The sequence below is a fragment of the Balaenoptera physalus genome (genome assembly GCF_965194825.1).
Source record: "Balaenoptera physalus genome assembly, chromosome: 1".
Lineage (NCBI taxonomy): Eukaryota > Metazoa > Chordata > Mammalia > Artiodactyla > Balaenopteridae > Balaenoptera > Balaenoptera physalus.
The window spans coordinates 114,529,767-114,551,592 of NC_138882.1; the positions used below are offsets into that span (position 1 = coordinate 114,529,767).

Here is a 21,826-nt window from a genome sequence, read left to right on the forward strand (position 1 = left end):
GTGTTTTTGTTCGATATATTTTTCAGGAGGATGTGCATGAGGATATGTTATGTGCGCTTTTGTTGCCAACCAACACCAGCTGCAGAACTATTCAAGTCTTTGAATGATTACATATCAAGAAAACTCAATTGGTCATTTTGTGTCGGCATGCACGGACAGAGCGGCTGCCACGACTGGACGGCTTTCTGGTTTCACTACTTGGGTCGAAGAGGTCACTTCTGAATGTGAGTCTACGCACTGTGTCATCCAGAGAAGTGCTGGCTAGCCGAAAAATGTCACCTGAATTTAACGTTTTACAGGATCTGATTAAAATTATCAACCACATTAAAGCACATGCCCTTAATTCACATCTGTTCATGCAGCTCTGTGAGGAGATGGACGCAGAGCACACACGTCTTCTCTTACACACATAAGTGAGATGTCTTTCTAAACGTAGATCACTGGCCAGAGTTTTTGAGTTATGAGAGCTGCTCCAGAGATTTCTTTTAGAAAAACAGTCACCACTGGCAGCACATTTCAGTGACACACAATGGGTCGCAAAACTTGCTTACTTGTGTGACATATTCAACCTGCTCAACGAACTCAATCTGTCACTTCAAGGGAAAACAACTGTGTTCAGGTTGGCAAATAAAGTGGCTGCATTCTAAGCCAAACTGGAATTATGGGGGCAACAAGTGAACACTGGGATTTTTGACATGTTTCAAACATTAGCAGAGATTTTGAAAGAGACTGAAGCAGGGCCTTCTTTCTCCCAGCTGGTGCATGATCACCTCTCTCAGCTTTCAAAAGAGTCTGAGCATTGCTTCCCAACCACAAAAGACCCCCAAGCTGGGAAGGAATGGATCCGCGACCCATTTGTGAATAAGTCAGGTGAATCAACTTTGTCCGTGCTAAAAGAGGATCGACTGCTTGAGATCGCAAATGACGGTTGCCTTAAAAGTATGTTTGAGACAACTTCAAATCTCCATATGTTCAAGGCGGAATATCCTGAGACTGCCACAAAAACAATGAAAAGCCTGCTTCCATTTCCAACATCCTATCTTTGTGAAGCAGGGTTTTCTGCAGTGACAGCAACCAAAACAAGATTACAGAGTAGAACGGACAGAAGCAACACACTTCGGGTGTCACTGTCTCCCATCACCCCCACATGGGACCATCTAGTTGCAGGAAAACAAGCTCAAGGCTCCCACTCTGCATTATGGTGACTTGTATAATTATTTCATTATATACTACAATGTAATAATAATAGAAATAAAGTGCACATTAAATGTAATGCGCTTGAATCATCCCGAAACCATGCCCCCACCCACCCACCCTGGTCCGTGGAAAAATTGTCTTCCACGAAACCGGTCCCTGGTGCTAAAAACGTTCAAGACCGCTGCACTACAGCATTAGTTAGTTCTCTTTCCTTTCATTTCTACTCCCCTTCCCCCTTTTACTGAGGGGAGGAAGGGACTTTTTTTTTTTTTTAATTTATTTATTTATTTATTTTTGGATGTGTTGGGTCTTAGTTTCTGTGCAAGGGCTTTCTCCACTTGCGGCGAGCGGGGGCCACTCTTCATCGCGGTGCGCGGGCCTCTCACCGTCGCGGCCTCTCCCATTACAGAGCACAGGCTCCAGACGCACAGGCTCAGTAGTTGTGGCTCACGGGCCTAGCCGCTCCGCGGCATGTGGGATCTTCCCGGACCGGGGCACGAACCCGTGTCCCCTGCATTGGCAGGTGGATTCCTAACCACTGCGCCACCAGGGAAGCCCGAAGGGACTATTTTTAAATATACCTCCCCATGTTCCTGAGATGTCACCATTCTTGAGCAGCATCTCAAGAATTGGCTGCCTCCTCTACATCTAACCATCATTGGTATGACCAGCTGCTGGCTTTGGGAGCAAAGGAAGGAAAAAAAAAAAAAAGTGAGGGTTCAACTCACAAGGACAGTGCCTGAAAAGAACTAAGAAGGGTGAATGAGGGCTGGTGTCCCAATGCCTTTCACATTCTGGCACATGGGAAGCAGAAGGAAGCTAGCTACCCACATTTCATCATGATTTAAACCCTGCCGTGCCAGGTACCCAAGCATGTATTGCCTCCTGACTAAATAGTATTGAAAAATTACAATATAAAAGACAAAGCCCAAGAAAACAGATTACAAAGGAAACAATCCAGGAACAGAGAACATAAAAAATAAAGTCTATGGGAATTCCCTGGCAGTCCAGTAGTTAGGACTCAGCACTTTCACTGCCAGGGCCCTGGGTTCCATCCTTGGTCAGGGAACTAAGATACTGTAAGCTGCAGTCAAAATAAACAAATAAATAAACAAATAAAGTCTAATTAATATACATAGAAAAAAATTAAGGATATGTTGCATCCAAACATTGAAAACATGATGATGTAAAAAAGGAACAATCAGAATCCAAGAATGAGCTCCTGAAATTAAAAATATGATTTAAAAAAATCTTTAATTGAACTGGAAAAATAAGTCAATGAAAATATCCCCAGATTATTGGGGGGCGGGGGGGGAGGGTAAATGATCAAGGAAATGGAGAATATAAAAGAAAAGAGGCCTTCAACAAAGAGACAATGCACAGAACCAAAAAAATTTTTTTGATCCACGTGTATATTTTCATCTCTAAAAAGTAGGTCTAGTTTGCATACTGCTCATAACATGCCCTTTTTCTTTTTTTTTTTATAATTTAACAGTGTATTTGAAACATCTTTCCATATCTAGAAATATATTTCCACAGCACCTTTTTATTTTTACTAGTTAATATTTATTTTACATTGAGATACAACTGACATACACTATATTAGTTTCCTGGATACAATATGATTTGATATTTAAATATATTGTGAAATAACAACAAAAAGTCTAGTTAACATCAGTTAGCAATAAGTCTAGTTAACACCAGTTACCAGTTACAATTTTTTCTCCTGTATGAGACTTTTAAGATCTACTCAACTTTCAAATACACAATAGAGTATTACTATCTACAGTCACTATGCTGTACATTACATCCCCATAACTTTATTTTATAACTGGAAGTTTGTACCTGTTGACCCCCTTCACCCATTTTGTCCAACCCACACCCACAGCCCACGACTCTGGCAACCACCAATCTGTTCTCTGTATCTGAGCTTGGGTTTTTTGGTTGTTGTTCTTGTTTTAGATTCCACATATAAGTGAGATCATACAGTATTTGTCTTTCTCTGTCTGACTTATTTTACTTAGCATAATGCCCTTAAGGTCCAGTCACCATGTTGTCACAAACTGCAAGATCTCATTCTTTTTTATGGCTGAATAATATTCCATGACACACACACATACACATCCCTACCTCATTTCCTTTATCCATTCATCCACCGATAGACACTCAGGTTGCCTCCAGGTCTTTGCTATTATAAATAATGCTGCAATGAACATGGAAGGTATATACAGTTGACCTTGAACAAGTAGGAGGTTAGGCGCACCAACCAACCCCCAACCCCCACCACAATGCACAGTCAAAATCTGAGTGCTGCTATCTCTGCCTCAAAAACAAAGGAACTGATAAATGACTCACCCAAGGTCAGGAAGCTGAAATAGTCTTGGATAGAATCATAACCAAATCCTAGTTCTTTTGATTCCACATATTGTGATCTCTAATCAAACACAAACTTTCCCCCCACACTTAGTTAATTTAAAGACCTGTAAAATGAAAATACAGGTACTATATTTGTGGAAAAAAATCCACATAAAGGTGAATCCGCACACTTCAAACCTGTGTCATTCTAGGTCAACTGGGTATCTTTTCGAGTTAGTGTTTCCGTTTTCTTGAAATAAATACCCAGAAATGGAACTGCTGGATCATATGGTAGTCCTATTTTTAATTTTTTGAGGAAACACCATACTGTTTTTCAAAGTGGCTGCACCAATTTACATTCCTACCAACAGTGCCCAAGGATTCCTTTTCTCTACATCCTCACCAACACTTGTTATTTCTTGCCTTTTTGGTAACAGCCAATCTAACAGGTGTGAGGGAATATTATTTTTTAAATAATAATAAAAGAAAATTTCCCAAGGTTGAAAAGAGACAAAAATCTTCAAAATGATAGGACTTTCAAAGTACTGATTTTCAAAAACCCTAAATTTGCATGAAATTGCATAACACTGAAAACAGAAGACTCAATAAGCTTCCGAAGAGAAAAATCAAGTTACCTACAAAAGAGTGAGAATCAGAATTAGAGTTAAGATTCTAGAAGATAATGGACTGCCTCAAAATTGTGAAGAAAAATAAAGTTCAAACTAGAATCCCAATCAACCGAACCAAATTTGAAAAAAATGAAGGCATATAAAATAAATGTTAAGTTCTTAAACCAAGATTTGAGGATTTGGCTCTAGTAAAGTGAGGAAATATCCCCCAAGAAAGAAAAAACATGGGATGCAGGAAACAGTGCACCCAACCCAAGAGAGCGACAGAGAGCATCCCCACAATGGCAGCCATGAAAAAAAATCTAGAGCACAACCAGTCTGGACCAGAAAAAGAAAGAAAAAAAAAAAAGGTTCCAAAGAGTGGTGTTTGAGGAAAAAGGAGAATTAACAAACTAGACAGTTTAAGACAGTTTAAGACACCAGAAAAATTTACAGATAAGACAAAGGCAGAGAAAACATAAAAAAGTGTTAGAAATTTTAAGGGAAAAAAAGTGTTACATGAAAGGAACAGTAATCATGGTTCTATCCGGCACAGCAGACGATAATATTTACTTGGTCAAGATCATATAAAAGCTGCTTATTAATCTTCAATCTTTAGAATCAACTATAAACAAGACAGATAATTATGGCTAAGAAGAGAACATTAAATGTTATCAAAATTTAAAACAGAAAAGCAATGTGAAAATGACAAAAATTGAGCAGTGGAAGGAGGAAGAGAAACCAAGGCAAAGAAAGGGAGTTTAATAATACTTGCCTTACGAGGTGGAGGAATAAAGTTCAAAACTGATGGGATATGAAAAAAGGTTTAAGTTTAAAGTTAAGGAACTAACTAGTAGAAAACCCAAAAAATTGGAAAGGGGAAAAGAAAAGAAATGTAGGGCAAAAGTGAACTGAATCTTTATCACAGCAGAATCTTTATGTCTTTATACAGCAAAATGTCTAAAGTGAGTAAATCAAATAGTAGTATAAAAGTATCACTTAGCCTTATGGAGACAATGAGCAGAACAAAGGAATATAACACTTAAAATAATTCCGTCTCAAAGCAGGACTCAGGAGGCCTGAAGACTGTAGCTGTTCATTTAAATCCTTCTGTTTCTATACTGGTAATTTTAGTCAACTACATGCATTACCCCACTAAAGGAAATTTTAAAGTGTTTAGCATAAGTGAAAAATATGCTTAAAAAGAAGGCAATGACGTGGAGTAACTAAGCCCATGCACCACAACTGCTGAGGCTGCACTCTGGAGCCCGCGTGCCACAACTACTGGAGCCCGTGCACCTCAACAAGAGAAGCCACCGCAGTGAGAAGCCCGCGCACCGCAACGAAGAGTAGCCCCCACTCGCCGGCCACGCGCAGCAGAGAAGACCCAGTGTTGCCAAAAATAAATTTATAAAAAAAAAAAAAAAAAAAAAGGCGGCAATGAGACTAAAAAAGGCACTTTTGGTAGCTGAGTGATATACTTTTTAAAGTTTTTTAATATTTAAATTTTCTACAGTGAGTGTATGATATATATATCTTTATTAATAAAAGTTTAGGGCTTCCCTGGTGGCGCAGTGGTTGAGAATCTGCCTGCCAATGCAGGGGACACGGGTTCGAGCCCTGGTCTGGGAAGATCCCACATGCCACGGGGCAACTAGGCCCGTGAGCCACAATTACTGAGCCTGCGCGTCTGGAGCCTGTGCTCCGCAACAAGAGAGGCCGCGATAATGAGAGGCCTGCGCACCGCGATGAAGAGTGGCCCCCACTTGCCACAACTAGAGAAAGCCCTCACACAGAAACGAAGACCCAACACAGCCATAAATTAATTAATTAATTAAAACTTAAAAAAAAAAAAAATGAGCTAATGTTGCCTCAACTGGGCAACATTTAAAAAAAATAAAAAATAAAAAATAAAAGTTTAAATGAGAGCTGAAGTTGAAACTATTTTTTCAAAGAGCTTGGCTACATAAAGGAGAGAGGGCTACAAACATCTGGATAAGGATACAAGGTTAAGGTGAATGGCTTTTTCTGTTTTTAAGTATGAAAAGTCTTGACCATGTTTCTAATATGAAAGGAGAATATCAAAAGATAACTGAAAACACAAGTCAGAGAAATTGAATCTTTAAGGGAAAGACCAGTCTTGAATCAAAGAAGGTACATTTCTTCTGATGTGAGGTTGGGTACATTTATAGTTAAGTTGGTACATGTGAAGATAGGAAGTTGAAGCAGTTCATGGTGGGGTTTTTGGGTTTTTTTTAACATCTTTATTGGAGTATAATTGCTTTACAATATTGTGTTAGTTTCTGCTGCATAACAAAGTGAATCAGCTGTGTATACATACATCGCCATATCCCCTCCCTCTTGCATCTCCCTCCCACCCTCACTATCCCACCCCTCTAGGTGGTCACAAAGCATGGAGCTGATCTCCCTGTGCTGATCTCCCTGTGCTATGCAGCTGCTTCCACTAGCTATCTATTTTACATTTGGTAGTGTATATATGTCAATGCTACTCTCTCTCTTTGTCCCAGCTTACCCTTCCCCCTCCCCGTGTCCTCAAGTCCATTCTCTACGTCTGCGTCTTTATTCCTGTCCTGAAGCAGTTCATGTTTGAGAGCCTCGAATTTTTTCCAAGAAGAGACAAAAATCTGCTTAAGGAGAGAAGCCAGGAATGCTAAACACCCTGCAATGCATAAAACCACCCTAACTCCCTAAAGAAAGAGCAGACTGAAGAAGCAGGTCTCAAGGTATGGTACCTGGGGATCTATGAGCTCTACAAAGTCCTAGCTAGTTTCAAAATAATATTAAGACATTATGTGCCTTTTTCACTCATTCTCCCAGAACTGTAGAGTGGAATTTTCCAGGGACTAAATGATATGTGATGATTTCACTCTTAAGATTAATGGGGTGTACACATATGTATTCTCATTTTTTTTTTCAATAGTAAAGACCTTTTTTTTTTATTATTATTTATTTTTTTAATTTTTGGCTGTGTTGGGTCTTCGTTTCTGTGCGAGGGCTTTCTCCAGTTGCAGCAAGCGGGGGCCACTCTTCATCGCGGTGCGCGGGCCTCTCACTATCGCGGCCTCTCTTGTTGCGGAGCACAGGCTCCAGACGCGCAGGCTCAGTAGTTGTGGCTCACGGGCCTAGTTGCTCCGCGGCATGTGGGATCTTCCCAGACCAGGGCTCGAACCCGTGTCCCCTGCATTGGCAGGCAGATTCTCAACCACTGCGCCACCAGGGAAGCCCTGTATTCTCATTTTTAAATTTTCTTAGTTTTAATTTATAATCAGTAAATATTAATAGATAACCCATGTAAAAGTTCTTGGGGTCCTCAAGAATTAAGACTGTAAAGGGGTCCTAAGACCAAAAAATTTGAGAATCACTGCACTAGTGAATTCTGTAAGGATATTCTAAATTTTTAATCTTTGCAAATAACCACTTTTTGTTTGTTCCTCTCTAATGAACAGCAATAAAAGTCTTGAAACAAAAAAATTGAAAAACATCATATTCTGCAGCCTGTTTTTGAAAAAGAAAAATCTAAGAGATGAATTTAGACATAAAGTGGAAAAGACTGAAAAAATAGAAAAGAGGACATTCAGGAGAAACTTGACTTGGGGAAGAATTCTATCCCCCTCGACAATTCTCATCAACCTAAAGGAAAAACAGTGCCCATTGTTTTCATTATAATCTAGAAACTTATTTTAGTTTTAGAAAGTTCCTAGAAGGTCATCTACTTCCTAGCTAATGAAAAAAAAAAAAATTCCTCCTTATAATATCCCTAAATAAGATGATCATCTAGCCTCTGTTTAAATGCTTCCCCGAAAGGAGAATTCTCTACCTCACAATACCTAAATGCAATTTTATAAAACATTTAACAGGTTCACAAGGTTCCCAGACTACAAAGTTCCATTAACTACTTTATTAACCACTTATTTAAAAGATTTTAAATGAGTGTGATGGAAACACTACTAAAATATTTTTCTTTTTCATTTCAAGTGTGAAAAACATGCCTATTATTAGTCTTTCCTTTGTATAGCTCTTAGTAATGTTTTAATAAGAAGTGGTAAGTTTCTAAACTTGACCCTAGAACAAAATTTAGTACTTCTTAACCCTGGCTGCAAAACAAAATCAAGTGGGAAAAAATTTTAAACACAAACGTATATAAAAGCCTGCACCAAATTTCTCAAATCAGAATCTCTAGGGTATGAGTTCTAAGAAACTGGTCTTGTTTGTTTTGGTTTTTCGGTTTTTTATTGATAGCTCTATGGGTGCTTATCTTACCTCAATTAGATCTATCAGCACTGGTCATCCCAAAACACCAAGGGCCAGTATTTTCAAATTTTAACTAAATATGGTTTTAAAAAATTCAACATCTGGTTCAGTAACACTTCTAAATATATTACACTCAACAGTGTACATGGCAGTTTAGTTAACATGTCTGAAGTCATAATTATGAACAGGGCAAAATAATTTATTCATTCAGTGTTAGACATACTCATCATCTGGAGAGAAAAGTTGTAGAGGATGTTTTTAGTGCATAGGTTTCATTACAGGTATACCTGATTCTCTTGTTCTATACAACAACTCTTCTGGGAAAAGATTCTGGAAAATAATACTAACCAATTACACTGCACCTAGAGTTTATAAAGTGCTTTCTCCTTTATTTTCCTTCTTGACCCTCCCAACAATCCTGTGAATAACACATGTGGGTAACATCCCCATTTTACAGGTAAAGAAACTAAAACTGCTGCGGATCTAGCAGATTAAACAAAGACCCCAATCTTCTGAGTATACATTCAGTACTTTCCAGTAGACACCTGTGTCTTTCCACTCCACCCCCCACTACAACTTAAAAAAATTGTGGGAGCTTTTTCTGCAATGTAAACTTCACTAGTAAGTGTAGAGAAAAACAAATGCGCATCTTTAGTTTGTTTTTAGAACCTGACTGACCGAAACCAAACCAATTTGACCTGTTCTTGCTATGCCTGCTTTGGTCCACTTTTGTCCCCCTAATTTTTATTTTTTAATCAAACATTTTAGTTTGAGATAATTGTAGATTTATATGCAGTGTAAGAAATAATAAATTCCATGTAACTCTTACCAAGTGGAAGCATCTTTGATGTAGCATTTTATACTTCAGAATAATATCACAACCAAAAATATTTGATACCAAGATACCAATATTTCCATCATCACAAGGATCCTTCACATTGCCCTGTGCCCTTAATTTTTAAATCCTCATCTTAGGCAACATTTGGAAGTAAATACTCATTAAGTCCCTGCTCAGTTTTATCCACTCAAAATAAGAGAACTGTCTTCATAAGCCATTAAAAAAAACCTTCATGTTACACAAAGTACTGGTTAGGATTGTCACCACATAATGTAAGATTCTTAAGCCACTACTTAAATATCCTTTGCATAATGGGATTTTTCAAGCTAAGACTGCAGTTCTAGTTTCATGAAACAAAAATTTTAACAGATATGCATACTGAATGATTCCATTATATAAAGTTCTATTCAAAATTAAAGTGAACAGTAATTAGGGAGAGAGAAGACTGAAAAAGGCTACATGTGAGCTTCCTAGAGAGAAGTATTCTACACCATGACAGGCTTATGAGAAACACAGTTATATCCATTTGTCAAAACCGTACTGGAATTAGGCAATGGTTTCTTAGATGTGACATCAAAAGCACAAGCAAAAAAAGAAAAAGGGATAAATTAAACTTCATCAAAATTAAAAACTTCTGTGCTTCAAAGGACACCATCAAGTGAAAAGACAATCCACAGGAGAAAATAATTGCACATCATACATCTGATAAGGGACTTGTATCCAAAATATACAAAGAATGCTTACAACTCTCAGTAAAAAGAGAAATAATCCAATTTGTTTTTAAATAGGCAAAGGACCTGAATAGACAGTTCTTCAAAGAAGGTATACAACAGGCCAATAACTACAGGGTTTAAAACATGCTCAACAACATTACCCATAGGGGTAATGCAAAGCAAAACCACGATGAGATACCACTGCACACCCACTAGGATGATTATAATCAAAAAGACAGACACGTACAAGCAAGGATGTGGAGAAACTGGAACCCTCATAGTTGCTGGTGAGGCTGTAAAAGGGTGCAGGGTCTTTGGAAAATGGCTTGGCATTTCTTCAAAACGTTAAACACAGAGGTATCACCTGACCCAGCAATTCCACTCCTAGCTATGTATCCAAGAGAAATGGCAGCATGTGTCCATACAAACCCTGTACATGTTATGTTTATAGTAGCATTATTCATAATAGCCAAAAAGTGGGAAAAAAACAATGTCAATCAACTGATGAATGAATAAACAAAATATAGTATGTACATACAATGAAATATATTTTAGCCATAAAAAGGAAATACTGATACGTGCTACAACATGGATGTACTCTGAAAACATTATGCTAGGTGAAAGAAGCCAAACACAAAAGGCCACAAAAATGTATGAGTCCATTCATATGAAATGTCCAAGACAGGCAAAATATAAACACAGAAAGTAGATTAGTGGTTGTCCGGGGTAGGGAGGAATGGAGAGTGACTACTAATGGATACAGACTTTCATTCTGGAGTAATAAAATGCTCTGAAATTAGATAATGGTGACGGTTGCACAACTCTGAATATACTAAGAAGCACTGAATTATAACTTAAAAGGGTATATACATGTGAGTTATGTATATATAAATATAATACATGCATTATATCTCAATTAAGCTATCATTAAAAGTGTAGAGTTAGATCTTCAAGATGTATAAATTTTCCCTCAAAAAACTTTAAAAAATAATAAAAACAAAGGAGTGGGGAGGGGGTAGAAGTACAGATGAAACAAGCATGGATACAAAACAGTTCATTATACTTCTGTTCACTTTGTATGTGCTTGAAATTTTATGTGTAAAAATAACAAAATAAATTTTTTTAAATAGCAAGGTAAACTAATTTTCCTAAAATCCATTTTTGTTGTTTTTGACAAAGGAAAAAGAATCTTACATCTTAAAAAGACCAGAGACGTTGATACCTTTATTATTCTTTTGCAATGTTATATGAAAACAGAGAAATGACAGAAGACATGATGTGTGGCAAAAATGAAGATTACTTCATCTTAAAAACGTACAAAGAGAATTTGACTCTCCCTAGTTCAAAGATAGTTCTGAATCTCCTTAGTTCAAAGACAGTTCCTTAGTTCCTGTGGTTTCCATGGTTGATGGGTGTGACAATGCCTAATAAATGAATGCAATAATACTATGCTGTCCAATACAGCAGCCACATATGGCCATTTAAATTTTAATTTTAATGAAATAAATTAAATTATAAATTCAATTATCAGCCTCACCAGTTACATTTGTAGTGTTCAACGCCACATTGGCCTATGGCTATCGTACTGGATACAGCAGATATAGATAACTGCCATCATTGCAGAAAGTTCTATTGGACAACACTACTCGAATACATAAAAAACATCCAAAGAGAAACTACCATATTCCAATTTAGGATTGTTATACTGTATTTTGCTGCAAGAAACAAATCTTGAAAAACAGGGGAAACAAAGCATAAAAATATCAACCAAGGAGTATCATTCATGGAAGTTTAGAATAACTAAAGCTGAAGTTAAATTTTACTTTCAGAACCACCAAGCTACAGATGTTGGCCATGGCAACTGCTCAGAGGCAAATTTCCCCATCTGTTAAAATAGATTATCACTATACTGCCGTTTCCTAAAGTCAGATGTAAAGATTATGCTGAAATATAAATAAAGCAAATTATCCTTTCAGTCAAAAATCTAACGAAAAGGTATATTTATAATCCATGACATCAAAGAACTTATGACCCACAGCAAAATACACAGGATAAAATCCCTTTCCTAACTGAGCTTTGAGGTAACAGGCATAATTAAAAGCATAATTAAATATATTTTGTTTCATCTAGAAAAAAAGTTTAACCAGATGATTTCTATACTTCTAGTTCTAAAATTGTGTGTGCATTTCATCATGATAGGTATAGATTTCCGTTAATGCCCATTGACATGAATATGCAGTTATCAGGAAACAGGTGCACTCTTAATTCAAATACTTTAGAATATTTTTAGCACTTAAAAAAAAATGAAGGCGAGCAAATTTAAAATATGAATTCAAATAGATTTTTATATTAGGAACCTAAAAAAACAAGAAGTTTCACCTTGTATTCCCTTTGCAAGCTATCACTACAAATGCTTGGAGTGTGAATAACATTCCATATATCAAGAATAGAAAAGACATTTAAAGTCAGCTCTTTCCTTGCCAAAACTACTGGGCATTTAAAGCTGTTCGTCAAAATGGCTCCATTTAAAGCATTTCAAACCTCTGAAAAGGTCACTCAATAATTTAAGTACATTTTATTTTACTCACATTAAATACTTTTAAATTCACTGTCTTTGCAATCCACTGCTCAAAAAAGAAATTCTCAAGGGAGAATGAAAACATGGAAATTGAAACCAGCCTATAGGCAAAGTGTACAGAAGGGTCACCTGGAATCAATCTGAAGGAGAAAGTTACTACTACCGGAGCATCTGGAGTCAAATTAAATCAGGCACTATTTACATATTTCTAGTTCTATACTGACCTCACATGGTGCTTTCTTACGTTATACACGGGCCTACCTAGGTTTATATATTTGTATTAGTAAATGGGTTCTATCTTTAACCAAAGTTAAATGTTTTAAAGAATAGAATAGCATTCCATATCCCTTCACCTATTGTTCAGGAACCCTCACAGTTCGTCAAATCACCCCGATAAATCCATCTGTTCCCTCTAGCTGCTTCCAAAGAAAAATTCTAGCAACCAAGACGCCAGACTGTAAAACACATAGTTGAGAGTTCTGGCACTACTAAAACATGTTAAGAAATCTTGGCAAATTAGTTAAAATCCCTTCAACCGTAAGTACCTCAATTGTAAAAATGAATACAATAATACAAGTCTACATCCAAGCAGGCATACGAGTTAGATTTAATTAAAAAGAAAACTGTCTCAAATTTTTGGTAGGCTCCGAATATAAGGTACCTCTCCCCCATCTCACACTTTCCCTTCCACTTCTTCCCCTTAAGCTTTCAGGGTTTGCTCTCATGTTCTACTTAGTGTTCCCCTTATCCTCCTACTCCATCCTGCCCTTCTACTCTACCCCCATACTCCAATTCCATACAATTCCACCACCCTCCCGTTTCAAGCTGCTACTTCCCTTTGCGGCCCCTAAGGTCCCAGGCAACCCCTGGACTCTGGTCCCCCCCATCTCCCTCAGTCCCCGTTTCCTAACGGCTCCTCCCCTCGGTTCCCCACCCCCTCATCACCAGGTTCATCCTGCCCCTCCAACCGTCTCCCGCCCCCAGGTTCCTTCCTGCCCCTCCAAACACAGCTTCCCCGTCTCAACGTTTCATCTTGTTCCTCCAACCGACTTCCCCAACGCCCTGCTCGCTCCTTTAGTCCCTATTTTCTCCAACACCCAACTGACTACTCCTTTCCATCCATTCTTTTCAACATATACATATATGCAAGGCACCCCCATACGTACACTGGAGCCCCCACCCCCACCTCGAGACTCCATCTTTCCCTTTTATACTTGCTTCCTTTCTTCCTCCTCCCCACCCCCTCCACCTCCTCCGGAAGAGCCTGGTTCCCAGGCCAAGGTCTCTCACCTCATTCGGTCACTTCAGTGGTGCCAACCGCTTCATACAGGAAAAAACAACCAATCACGACCCCGTGGGCGCTTCCCCTGCGAGTCCGAGCACTTACCGGGCACCCGCCCCACCGGGCACCCCGAACATACACACGCACAAACCGAGGTCCTGGGGACGAAGGTTGGGGGGGTAGAGTGAGCGTTCTTACAGCGGCCTCAAACACAGCCCACTTCGCTACAACCCTTCGCCATTTTGGTTTCCCGCGGACTGCCGGTGCATTGTGGGAGCGCAGAAAGACTCCGGGGCCGAATGGCAGCTCTCCAGAGCCGCGAGGGGGCGGAGACTGCGTGGTGAGCGCGGAAGAACACCGCGCCCTGCGTCCGCGGTCGGGGATGAACAAAGAAGGACTCTTTAACTTTGCGGTGGGGCTAAGTCCTTCCGCCGCCGGCGCTAACACAATAGTGAACGCTGAGCTTGGGAGTGTAGGGTGTCCTGCTGCTGTTTGTGTTGCAGAAGAACGCTTGTGTCCAACTTTCACACTGGATGTTCTGTTCCTGAGAAATGGGACGGTGCTCGCTACGTCTTGCCTTGCCAGTATCCTTTCTGTGGAGAAAATCTCTTATCTTCACCCTGAGACCTGCTGTTCGAATTTCATTCAGCGGGGAAGAGACCCTGGCTGTCAGAATTATATTTTGTTCGGCGATTATTGTCCAGCCCCAAATTCCTTCCTATCAGAAGCTGCTTATATAGAAGATTTTCGGACTTTTTTTCCCTGACGATGAAAGGTTTCTCTGTTTATTTGCTTTGCACATCCTTACTAATTGTGATGAAATCTGAGAATAATTTCGTGCAAAGTGGTTTATTTTACGAATACAGAACTTTTTCGTACTAGGGCAGACCCTTAGCCTGCCAGTATTCTGCTGCCGACAGAGGTTCCAAGTGACAGAGAGTGCATGCTTGTCTCTGTGACTTCTACTTAGATAAAACCCAGCTCCTCTTAGTAGCCACATGAGGAACCTTTGTTTATAACTTTGTCAAAATATTTTAAAAATCATTTTATATTTTGTGTCATATTACATCACAGGGATAATTAGTACCATGTTTTTCAGTCTGTTTAAGAAGACAGCATCAGTCTATCTGCTACCTTTCAAGTTTAATTTTGAACTCTGTGATAAGATAGTTTCTCAAAAATGTATCTTCAATGCCCTTCACACTTTTTGGTTGAGTAGAGTTTAACTTTAAAAAAAGTAGATGCAGTCCAAAAATGGATAAAGATATTACGCAAACAGGTATATTTGCTGTGCATCTAAGCCTAGTCTCAGAATATCAGTTTTAGAGAACATTTGGTCTAAATTCTCCTCAACATTTCTCTCAAGTGGTCAGCAACCCTCAGCTTCAACATCTTCAGTGGTTCAATACCTCAGAGGCAGTCATTGCAATTTCACAAACACTAATAACTACAAAGTTATTCCTTGTATAGATGTACAATCTGCCTTCCTATAATTTCCACTTACTGGTATAACTTTTGGCTTCTTTAGCCACACGAAATTGTTCTAATTTCTTATACATTAGAGAAGTCAATGATGCCTGTCTTTTTGAAATTAAAAAAAAAAAAAGCTTGCATTTCCCTATGTAAACACGTAAGTACAAAAGTGCAATCATTTAATTTAAGGAAGCCAGGTGCTCAGGGAATCAAGGGCACTGAGGGAGGCACAGTAAAAAAAATTCCTGTATCTGTGGTCTTAGGAATTTCTGGGGACTTCCCTGGTGGTGCAGTGGTTGGGAGTCCGCCTGCCAATGCAGGGGACACGGGTTTGAGCCCTGGTCCGGGAAGATCCCACATGCTGCGGAGCAACTAAGCCCGTGCGCCACAACTACTGAGCCTGTGCTCTAGAGCCCACAAGCCACAACTACTGAGCCTGTGCTCTAGAGCCTGCAAGCCACAACTACTGAAGCCCGTGCGCCTAGAACCCGTACTCCGCAACAGGAGAAGCCACCGCAATGAGAAGCCCGCGCACCGCAACGAAGAGTAGCCCCGCTCACCACAACTGGAGAAAGCCCGCGTGCAACAATGAAGACCCAAAGCAGCCAAAAATAAATTAAAAATTTTTTGAATATATATATTTTTACAGAGTGAAGTAAGTCAGAAAGAGAAAAACAAATACCGTATATTAACGCATATATGTGGAACCTAGAAAAATAGTACAGATGAACCAGTTTGCAAGGCAGAAATAGAAACACAGTTATAGAGAAAAAACGTATGGACACCAAGGGGGGAAATTGGGGGTGGGCGGATTAATTGGGAGATTGGGATTGACATATATACACTAATATGTATAAACTAGATAACTAATAAGAACCAGCTGTATAAAAAATAAATAAAATAAAATTTTTAAGAAAAATATATACATTATGATGATTATTTAAAAAAAAAAGAAATTTCTGTTAACTAAGCAACATGCAATGGATTAGAACCTTAAGAAGAAACAAATGTCAAACCCTTCAGAAGTACAAAGCAAAATAACTCCAGTCAGAGTAAACTGTACCCTTTATTTTGTATTTCTGTGATAGTCATAAGGGTTATTCACAAAAATTCTGGTTCTCCTTTGTTCCAAACACAGAGTAAAACTGCACTCTTTTGCACCCTTGAAATTAGACATGGCCATGTAACTCGCTTTTACCAATAGAATGGAAGAGGAAATGAATCACTTTCTGGAAAAATCTTTAAGAGGCAGTGGCACATTCCCCTCCCCCTTGCTGTGATGATCATGGAAGCGTGTGTTGAGATAGAACATCTGTCACTTTGGGTCACTAAACGACAACAAGCAGAGACTAACGTTGTTCAACCATCACCACTATCCAGTTTTAGGACGTTTCCATCACCCTAAAGAATTCATTATGCCCGTTTGCAATCAATCCTTGTTCTGACTTCCAAACCCAGGCAATCTATCTGTCTCTATAAAATTGCCTTTTCTGGCCATTTCATATAAATGGACTCACACAGTATGTAGTCTTTTGGTCTGACTTCCTTCACTCAGCACAATGTTTTTGAGGTTCATCCATGTTGTACCATGTGTCTCTAGTTCTTTCCTTTTTATTGCTGAATAGTACTCCATTGTATGAACGTGCCATATTTTGTTTATCCATTCACCAGTTGATGCACATTTGGATTGTTTCCAGTTTGGGGCTATTATGAATAATGCTGCTATGAACATTTGTGTACAAGTCTTGTGTAGATACTTGTTTTTACCTTTCTTGGATAGATTCCTAGAAGTGGAATTGCTGCATTGTATGGTAAGTTTATGTTTAATCTTTTAATATACTGCCAAAGTGTTTTCCAAAGTGTAAGCAATGAGAGAGGGTTCCGATTTCTCCGCATCCTCACCAATACTTGTTATTGTCTATCTTTTTTATTTTACTGACTCCAGTGGGAGTGAAGTGGTTTCTCTTCATGGTTTCAATCTGTGTTTCCCTAATGGCTAATGATGTTAAGCATCTTTTCATGTGCTTATTAGCCATTCTTATATCTTGTTTGGTGAAGCATATATTCAAATCTTTTAACCACTTTTTTTTTTTAACACCTTTATTGGAGTATAATTGCTTTACAATGGTGTGTTAGTTTCTGCTTTATAACAGAGTGAATCAGCTATATGTATACATATATCCCCATATCTCCTCCCTCTTGCGTCTCCCTCCACCCTCGCTATCCCACCCCTCTAGGTGGACACAAAGCACGGAGCTGATCTCCCTGTGCTATGCAGCTGCTTCCCACTAGCTATCTGTTTTACATTTGGTAGTGTATATATGTCCATGCCACTCTCTCACTTCGTCCCAGCTTACCCTTCCCTCCTCCGTGTCCTCAAATCCATTCTCTATGTTTGCGTCTTTATCCCTGTCCTGCCCTTAGGTTCTTCAGAACCATTTAAAAAATTTTTTTATATATATGTGTTAGCATACAGTATTTGTTTTTCTCTTTCTGACATATTTCACTCTGTATGACAGACTCTAGGTCCATCCACCTCACTATAAATAACTCAATTTCGTTTCTTTTTATGGCTGTGTAATATTCTAATGGTGTCTTTTGAAGCACAAAAGTTTCTTAATTTTGATAAAGTCCAATGGATCTTTTTTCAATGCCATATGCTTTTGATGTTATAACTAAGAACTCTTTGCCTGACGCAAGATCACAAAGATTTTCTATTATGTTTCCTTATGGAAGTTTTATAGGTTTAGCTCTTACATTTAAGTCTATGATCCATTTGAGTTAATTTTTGTGTACACTGTGAGGTATGGGCCTGTATTCATCTTTTTGCATGTAGATTTTTAATTAGAGAAACAAACTCTTGTTATGTTAAGCCACTGCAATTTGGAGTTGTCTGCCACCCAGCATATTTTAATTTACTCTGACTGAAACAATCCAGATATGTTAATATGTAGCAGAACTCAATAATAGCATTGAACTCTCTACCATATTCAAAGCCAAAAATGAAAAATACAAAAATTTGAGCAGAATATTCAAAACATTAGGTAATTCTCAAAATTTATAAAAATTTATATAATTGAAAAATCACAGAGAATGTTATAAAATACTGTGTTTATAAACCTACAAGCTCTCAATTATTAGCTATTATTCTCTGTGGAGAAAGACTAGAAGATCTTTTACATTATTCATTGTGCAGAGATAGAAATGCGAATAACTAGGAGCTTCCCTGGTGGCGCAGTGGTTGGGAATCTGCCTGCCGATGCGGGGGACACGGGTTCGAGCCCTGGTCTGGGAAGATCCCATATGCCCCGGAGCAGCTAGGCCCGTGAGCCACAACTGCTGAGCCTGCGCGTCTGGAGCCTGTGCTCCGCAACAGGAGAGGCCGCGATAGTGAGAGGCTCGCGCACCGCGATGAAGAGTGGCCCCCGCTTGCCACAACTAGAGAAAGCCCTCACACAGAAACGAAGACCCAACACAGCCAAAACTAAATAAATAAATTAAAAAAAAAAAAAAAAAAAAGAAATGCGAATAACTAGACAAGTCAGAGACGTCAAAGAAACACATTCTGTAAGAAAACAAACAATAGTTCTGATGAACCTAGGGGCAGGACAGGAATAAAGATGCAGACATAGAGAATGGACTTGAGGACATGGGGAAGGGGAAGGGGAAGCTGGGACGGAGTGAGAGAGTGGCATGGACATATATACACTACCAAATGTAAAATAGATAGCTAGTGGGAAGCAACCACATAGCACAGGGAGATCAGCTCAGTGCTTTGTGTCCACCTAGAGGGGTGGGATAGGGAGAGTGGGAGGGAGACGCAAGAGGGAGGAGATATGGGGATGTATGTATATGTATAGCTGATTTACTTTGTTATAAAGCAGCAACTAACACAACATTGTAAAGCAATTATACTCCAATAAAGATGTTATAAAAAAAAAAAAAAAGGAAACACATTCTGTGTCCTTATAGAGTTTGCTTTCATTGGTCTGAAAAGGGAAATGGATCTGAAACATAAAAAAAAAAAAGAATGTTTTCATAATAATCAAATCAAAAGGATCTGTTAAAATTCCTTTCCTTTTTATCCAAAACTGAAACGTCCATATATAACATGAACATTGCTTTTAAACCCAGTTATTTGTTGTAAAAGTATATATAACAAATTTAGACCCCTCATATAACACATCTTAAAATATAGCATGTCCATTATCAATTTATTAACTACCATTTCCAAATTCACCCTTCATTACTTGTTTTGTGAAAATGGATATGGACCCTCTAAATATTTTTCCCTCACCAGCTGGCAGAATGTTAAGCTTTGTCAGAGGAGTGTTCTGGAGAGACCATGCCATGTAAAGTGGTTTTCCTACCACAATAAAGTATCACATCACACCGGTCAGAATGGCCATCATCAAAAAATCTACAAACAAAAAATGGTGGAGAGGGTGTGGAGAAAAGGGGACCCTCTTGCACTGTTGGTGGGAATGTAAATTGATACAACCATTATGGAGAACAGTATGGAAGTTCCTTAAAAAACTAAAAATAGAACTACCGTATGACCCAGCAATCCCACTACTGGGCATATACCCTGAGAAAACCATAATTCAAAAAGACACATGTACCACAATGTTCATTGCAGCACTGTTTACAATAGCCAGGTCATGGAAGCAACCTAAGTGTCCATCATCGGATGAATGGATAAAGAAGATGTGGCACATATATACAATGGAATATTACTCAGCCATAAAATGGAATGAAATTGAGTTATTTGTAGTGAGGTGGATGGACCTAGAGTCTGTCATACAGAGTGAAGTATGTCAGAAAGAGAAAAACAAATACCGTATGCTAACACATATATATGGAATCTAAAAAAAAAAGTGGTTCTGATGAACCTAGGGGCAGGAGAGGAATAAAGATGCAGATGTAGAGAATGGAATTGAGGACATGGGGAGAGGGAAGGGTAAGCTGGGATGAAGTGAGAGAGTGGCATGGACATATATACACTACCAAATGTAAAATAGATAGCTAGTGGGAAGCAGCCGCATAGCACAGGGAGATCAGCTTGGTGCTTTGTGACCACCTAGAGGGGTGGGCTAGTGAGGGTGGGAGGGAGATGCAAGAGGGAGGAGATATGAGGATATATGTATATGAATAGCTGATTCACTTTGTGATACAGCAGAAACTAACCCAACATTGTAAAGCAATTATACTCCAATAAAGATATTTAAAAAATAAGAATAAAGTGGTTTTCCGTCCTGGTTCCAAAGTGTACTCTCAGCAGCCTCCCGCAGTGTGCAAAGCTTCCCCAGAGCTGGGATTCTGTAGCATATTCACATTACTCAGGCTTGTCAAATCATCTTTCCCCTACCCTAATCCCAGAAGAATTTACATGTGCTTCCATCAAATGATATTTGTGCTGTCTTGGCAGTCAAAAATTTAAGGCAAGTGAAAACTGTGTGTGCAGTCAAAACAAATCACTCAATTAAGAGTCATAAGGGACTTCCCTGGCGGTCCAATGGTTAAGACTCCACGCTTCCATTTCAGGGGGCACAGGTTTGATCCCTGGTTGGGGAACTAAAGTCCTTCATGTCGCACAGCACGGCCCAAAAAAAAAAAAAAGTCATAAGAACTAAGTTCCAATTCATGCTTGTGACATACCCTGCCTATGACAGAAGCTTTTGAAGATTAAATCAGCAAAAGCTAGGAGGAAGGGGATGAGCGAGAGAGAGAGAGAGAGTTATCCAGTGGTAAGAAAAATAAAGCATCTTATCTGCTTTGCTCTGCTATTTTGTCCACTGAGTGTTCAAAGATGTAGACAAGATAAGACAGAAAGCATGATGTGAGAGACAGAATAACAGAAGCAGGAACACTGGAAGACAAAGGACCTGAGTTGCTGGCCAGCCTCTCTCACTTTATTAGCTGAGTGATCTTGGGCAAGTTTCCTAAACTCTCACAGCCTGAGCTTCTTTGTTGAATTCAATGGGGAGGATAAGAATATCAACATTAAAGCTTTATCATTTGAATTAAATGAAATAATATGTGTAAAAGTATTTTTTTCTCTTACAGCAATTATTACATGTCTGACTCCCCTGATTCAACTGCGAGCTTCTTGAGGGTAAGAAGGCATTACTATTCTTTATATCCCTATTCCTGGAAACACATCTGGACCATAGATCTGCCTTTATATAAATAAAATTTTAAATGGATATTTATTTAACAATAAATAACAGAAAAACTGTGCTACACAGTGTTCAGGACAGGGTACAAGCATTGATAATATATATATCCATAAAGTGGGCTGGAGGGCTTAGAGTGTGGAGATAGTGCCATTAATAAGTAATTGAGATACAATACAAACGTAGAGGTGTGAAGGGTGTGATGTATGCTAGGAATAAGAACAAATTTAGTGAAACCTAGTGTGAAAGATAGAAACAGGATTGAAAGATGGTTGGGTCTTGGGCTTCCCTGGTGGTGCAGTGGTTGAGAATCTGCCTGCCAATGCAGGGGACA

General features: G+C 38.8%; 1 protein-coding gene across 4 annotated transcripts in view; it reads right to left on the reverse strand.

The window, feature by feature from the left end:
• MTF2 (metal response element binding transcription factor 2) overlaps window positions 1-14,106 on the reverse strand; it is an 83,132-nt gene extending 69,026 nt beyond the window's left edge. For 2 of the 4 annotated variants that reach the window (XM_082477492.1, XM_082477491.1), the window contains exon 1: window positions 13,852-14,104. In XM_082477492.1, the coding sequence (XP_082333618.1) occupies window positions 13,852-13,856 (5 nt within the window). In that variant the 5' untranslated portion in view covers window positions 13,857-14,104. Of the gene's footprint in view, window positions 1-13,851 lie in introns of all 4 variants that reach the window. The other 2 variants (XR_014268091.1, XM_082477493.1) reach the window with 2 other exon arrangements.
• Window positions 14,107-21,826: the final 7,720 nt, after the last annotated feature.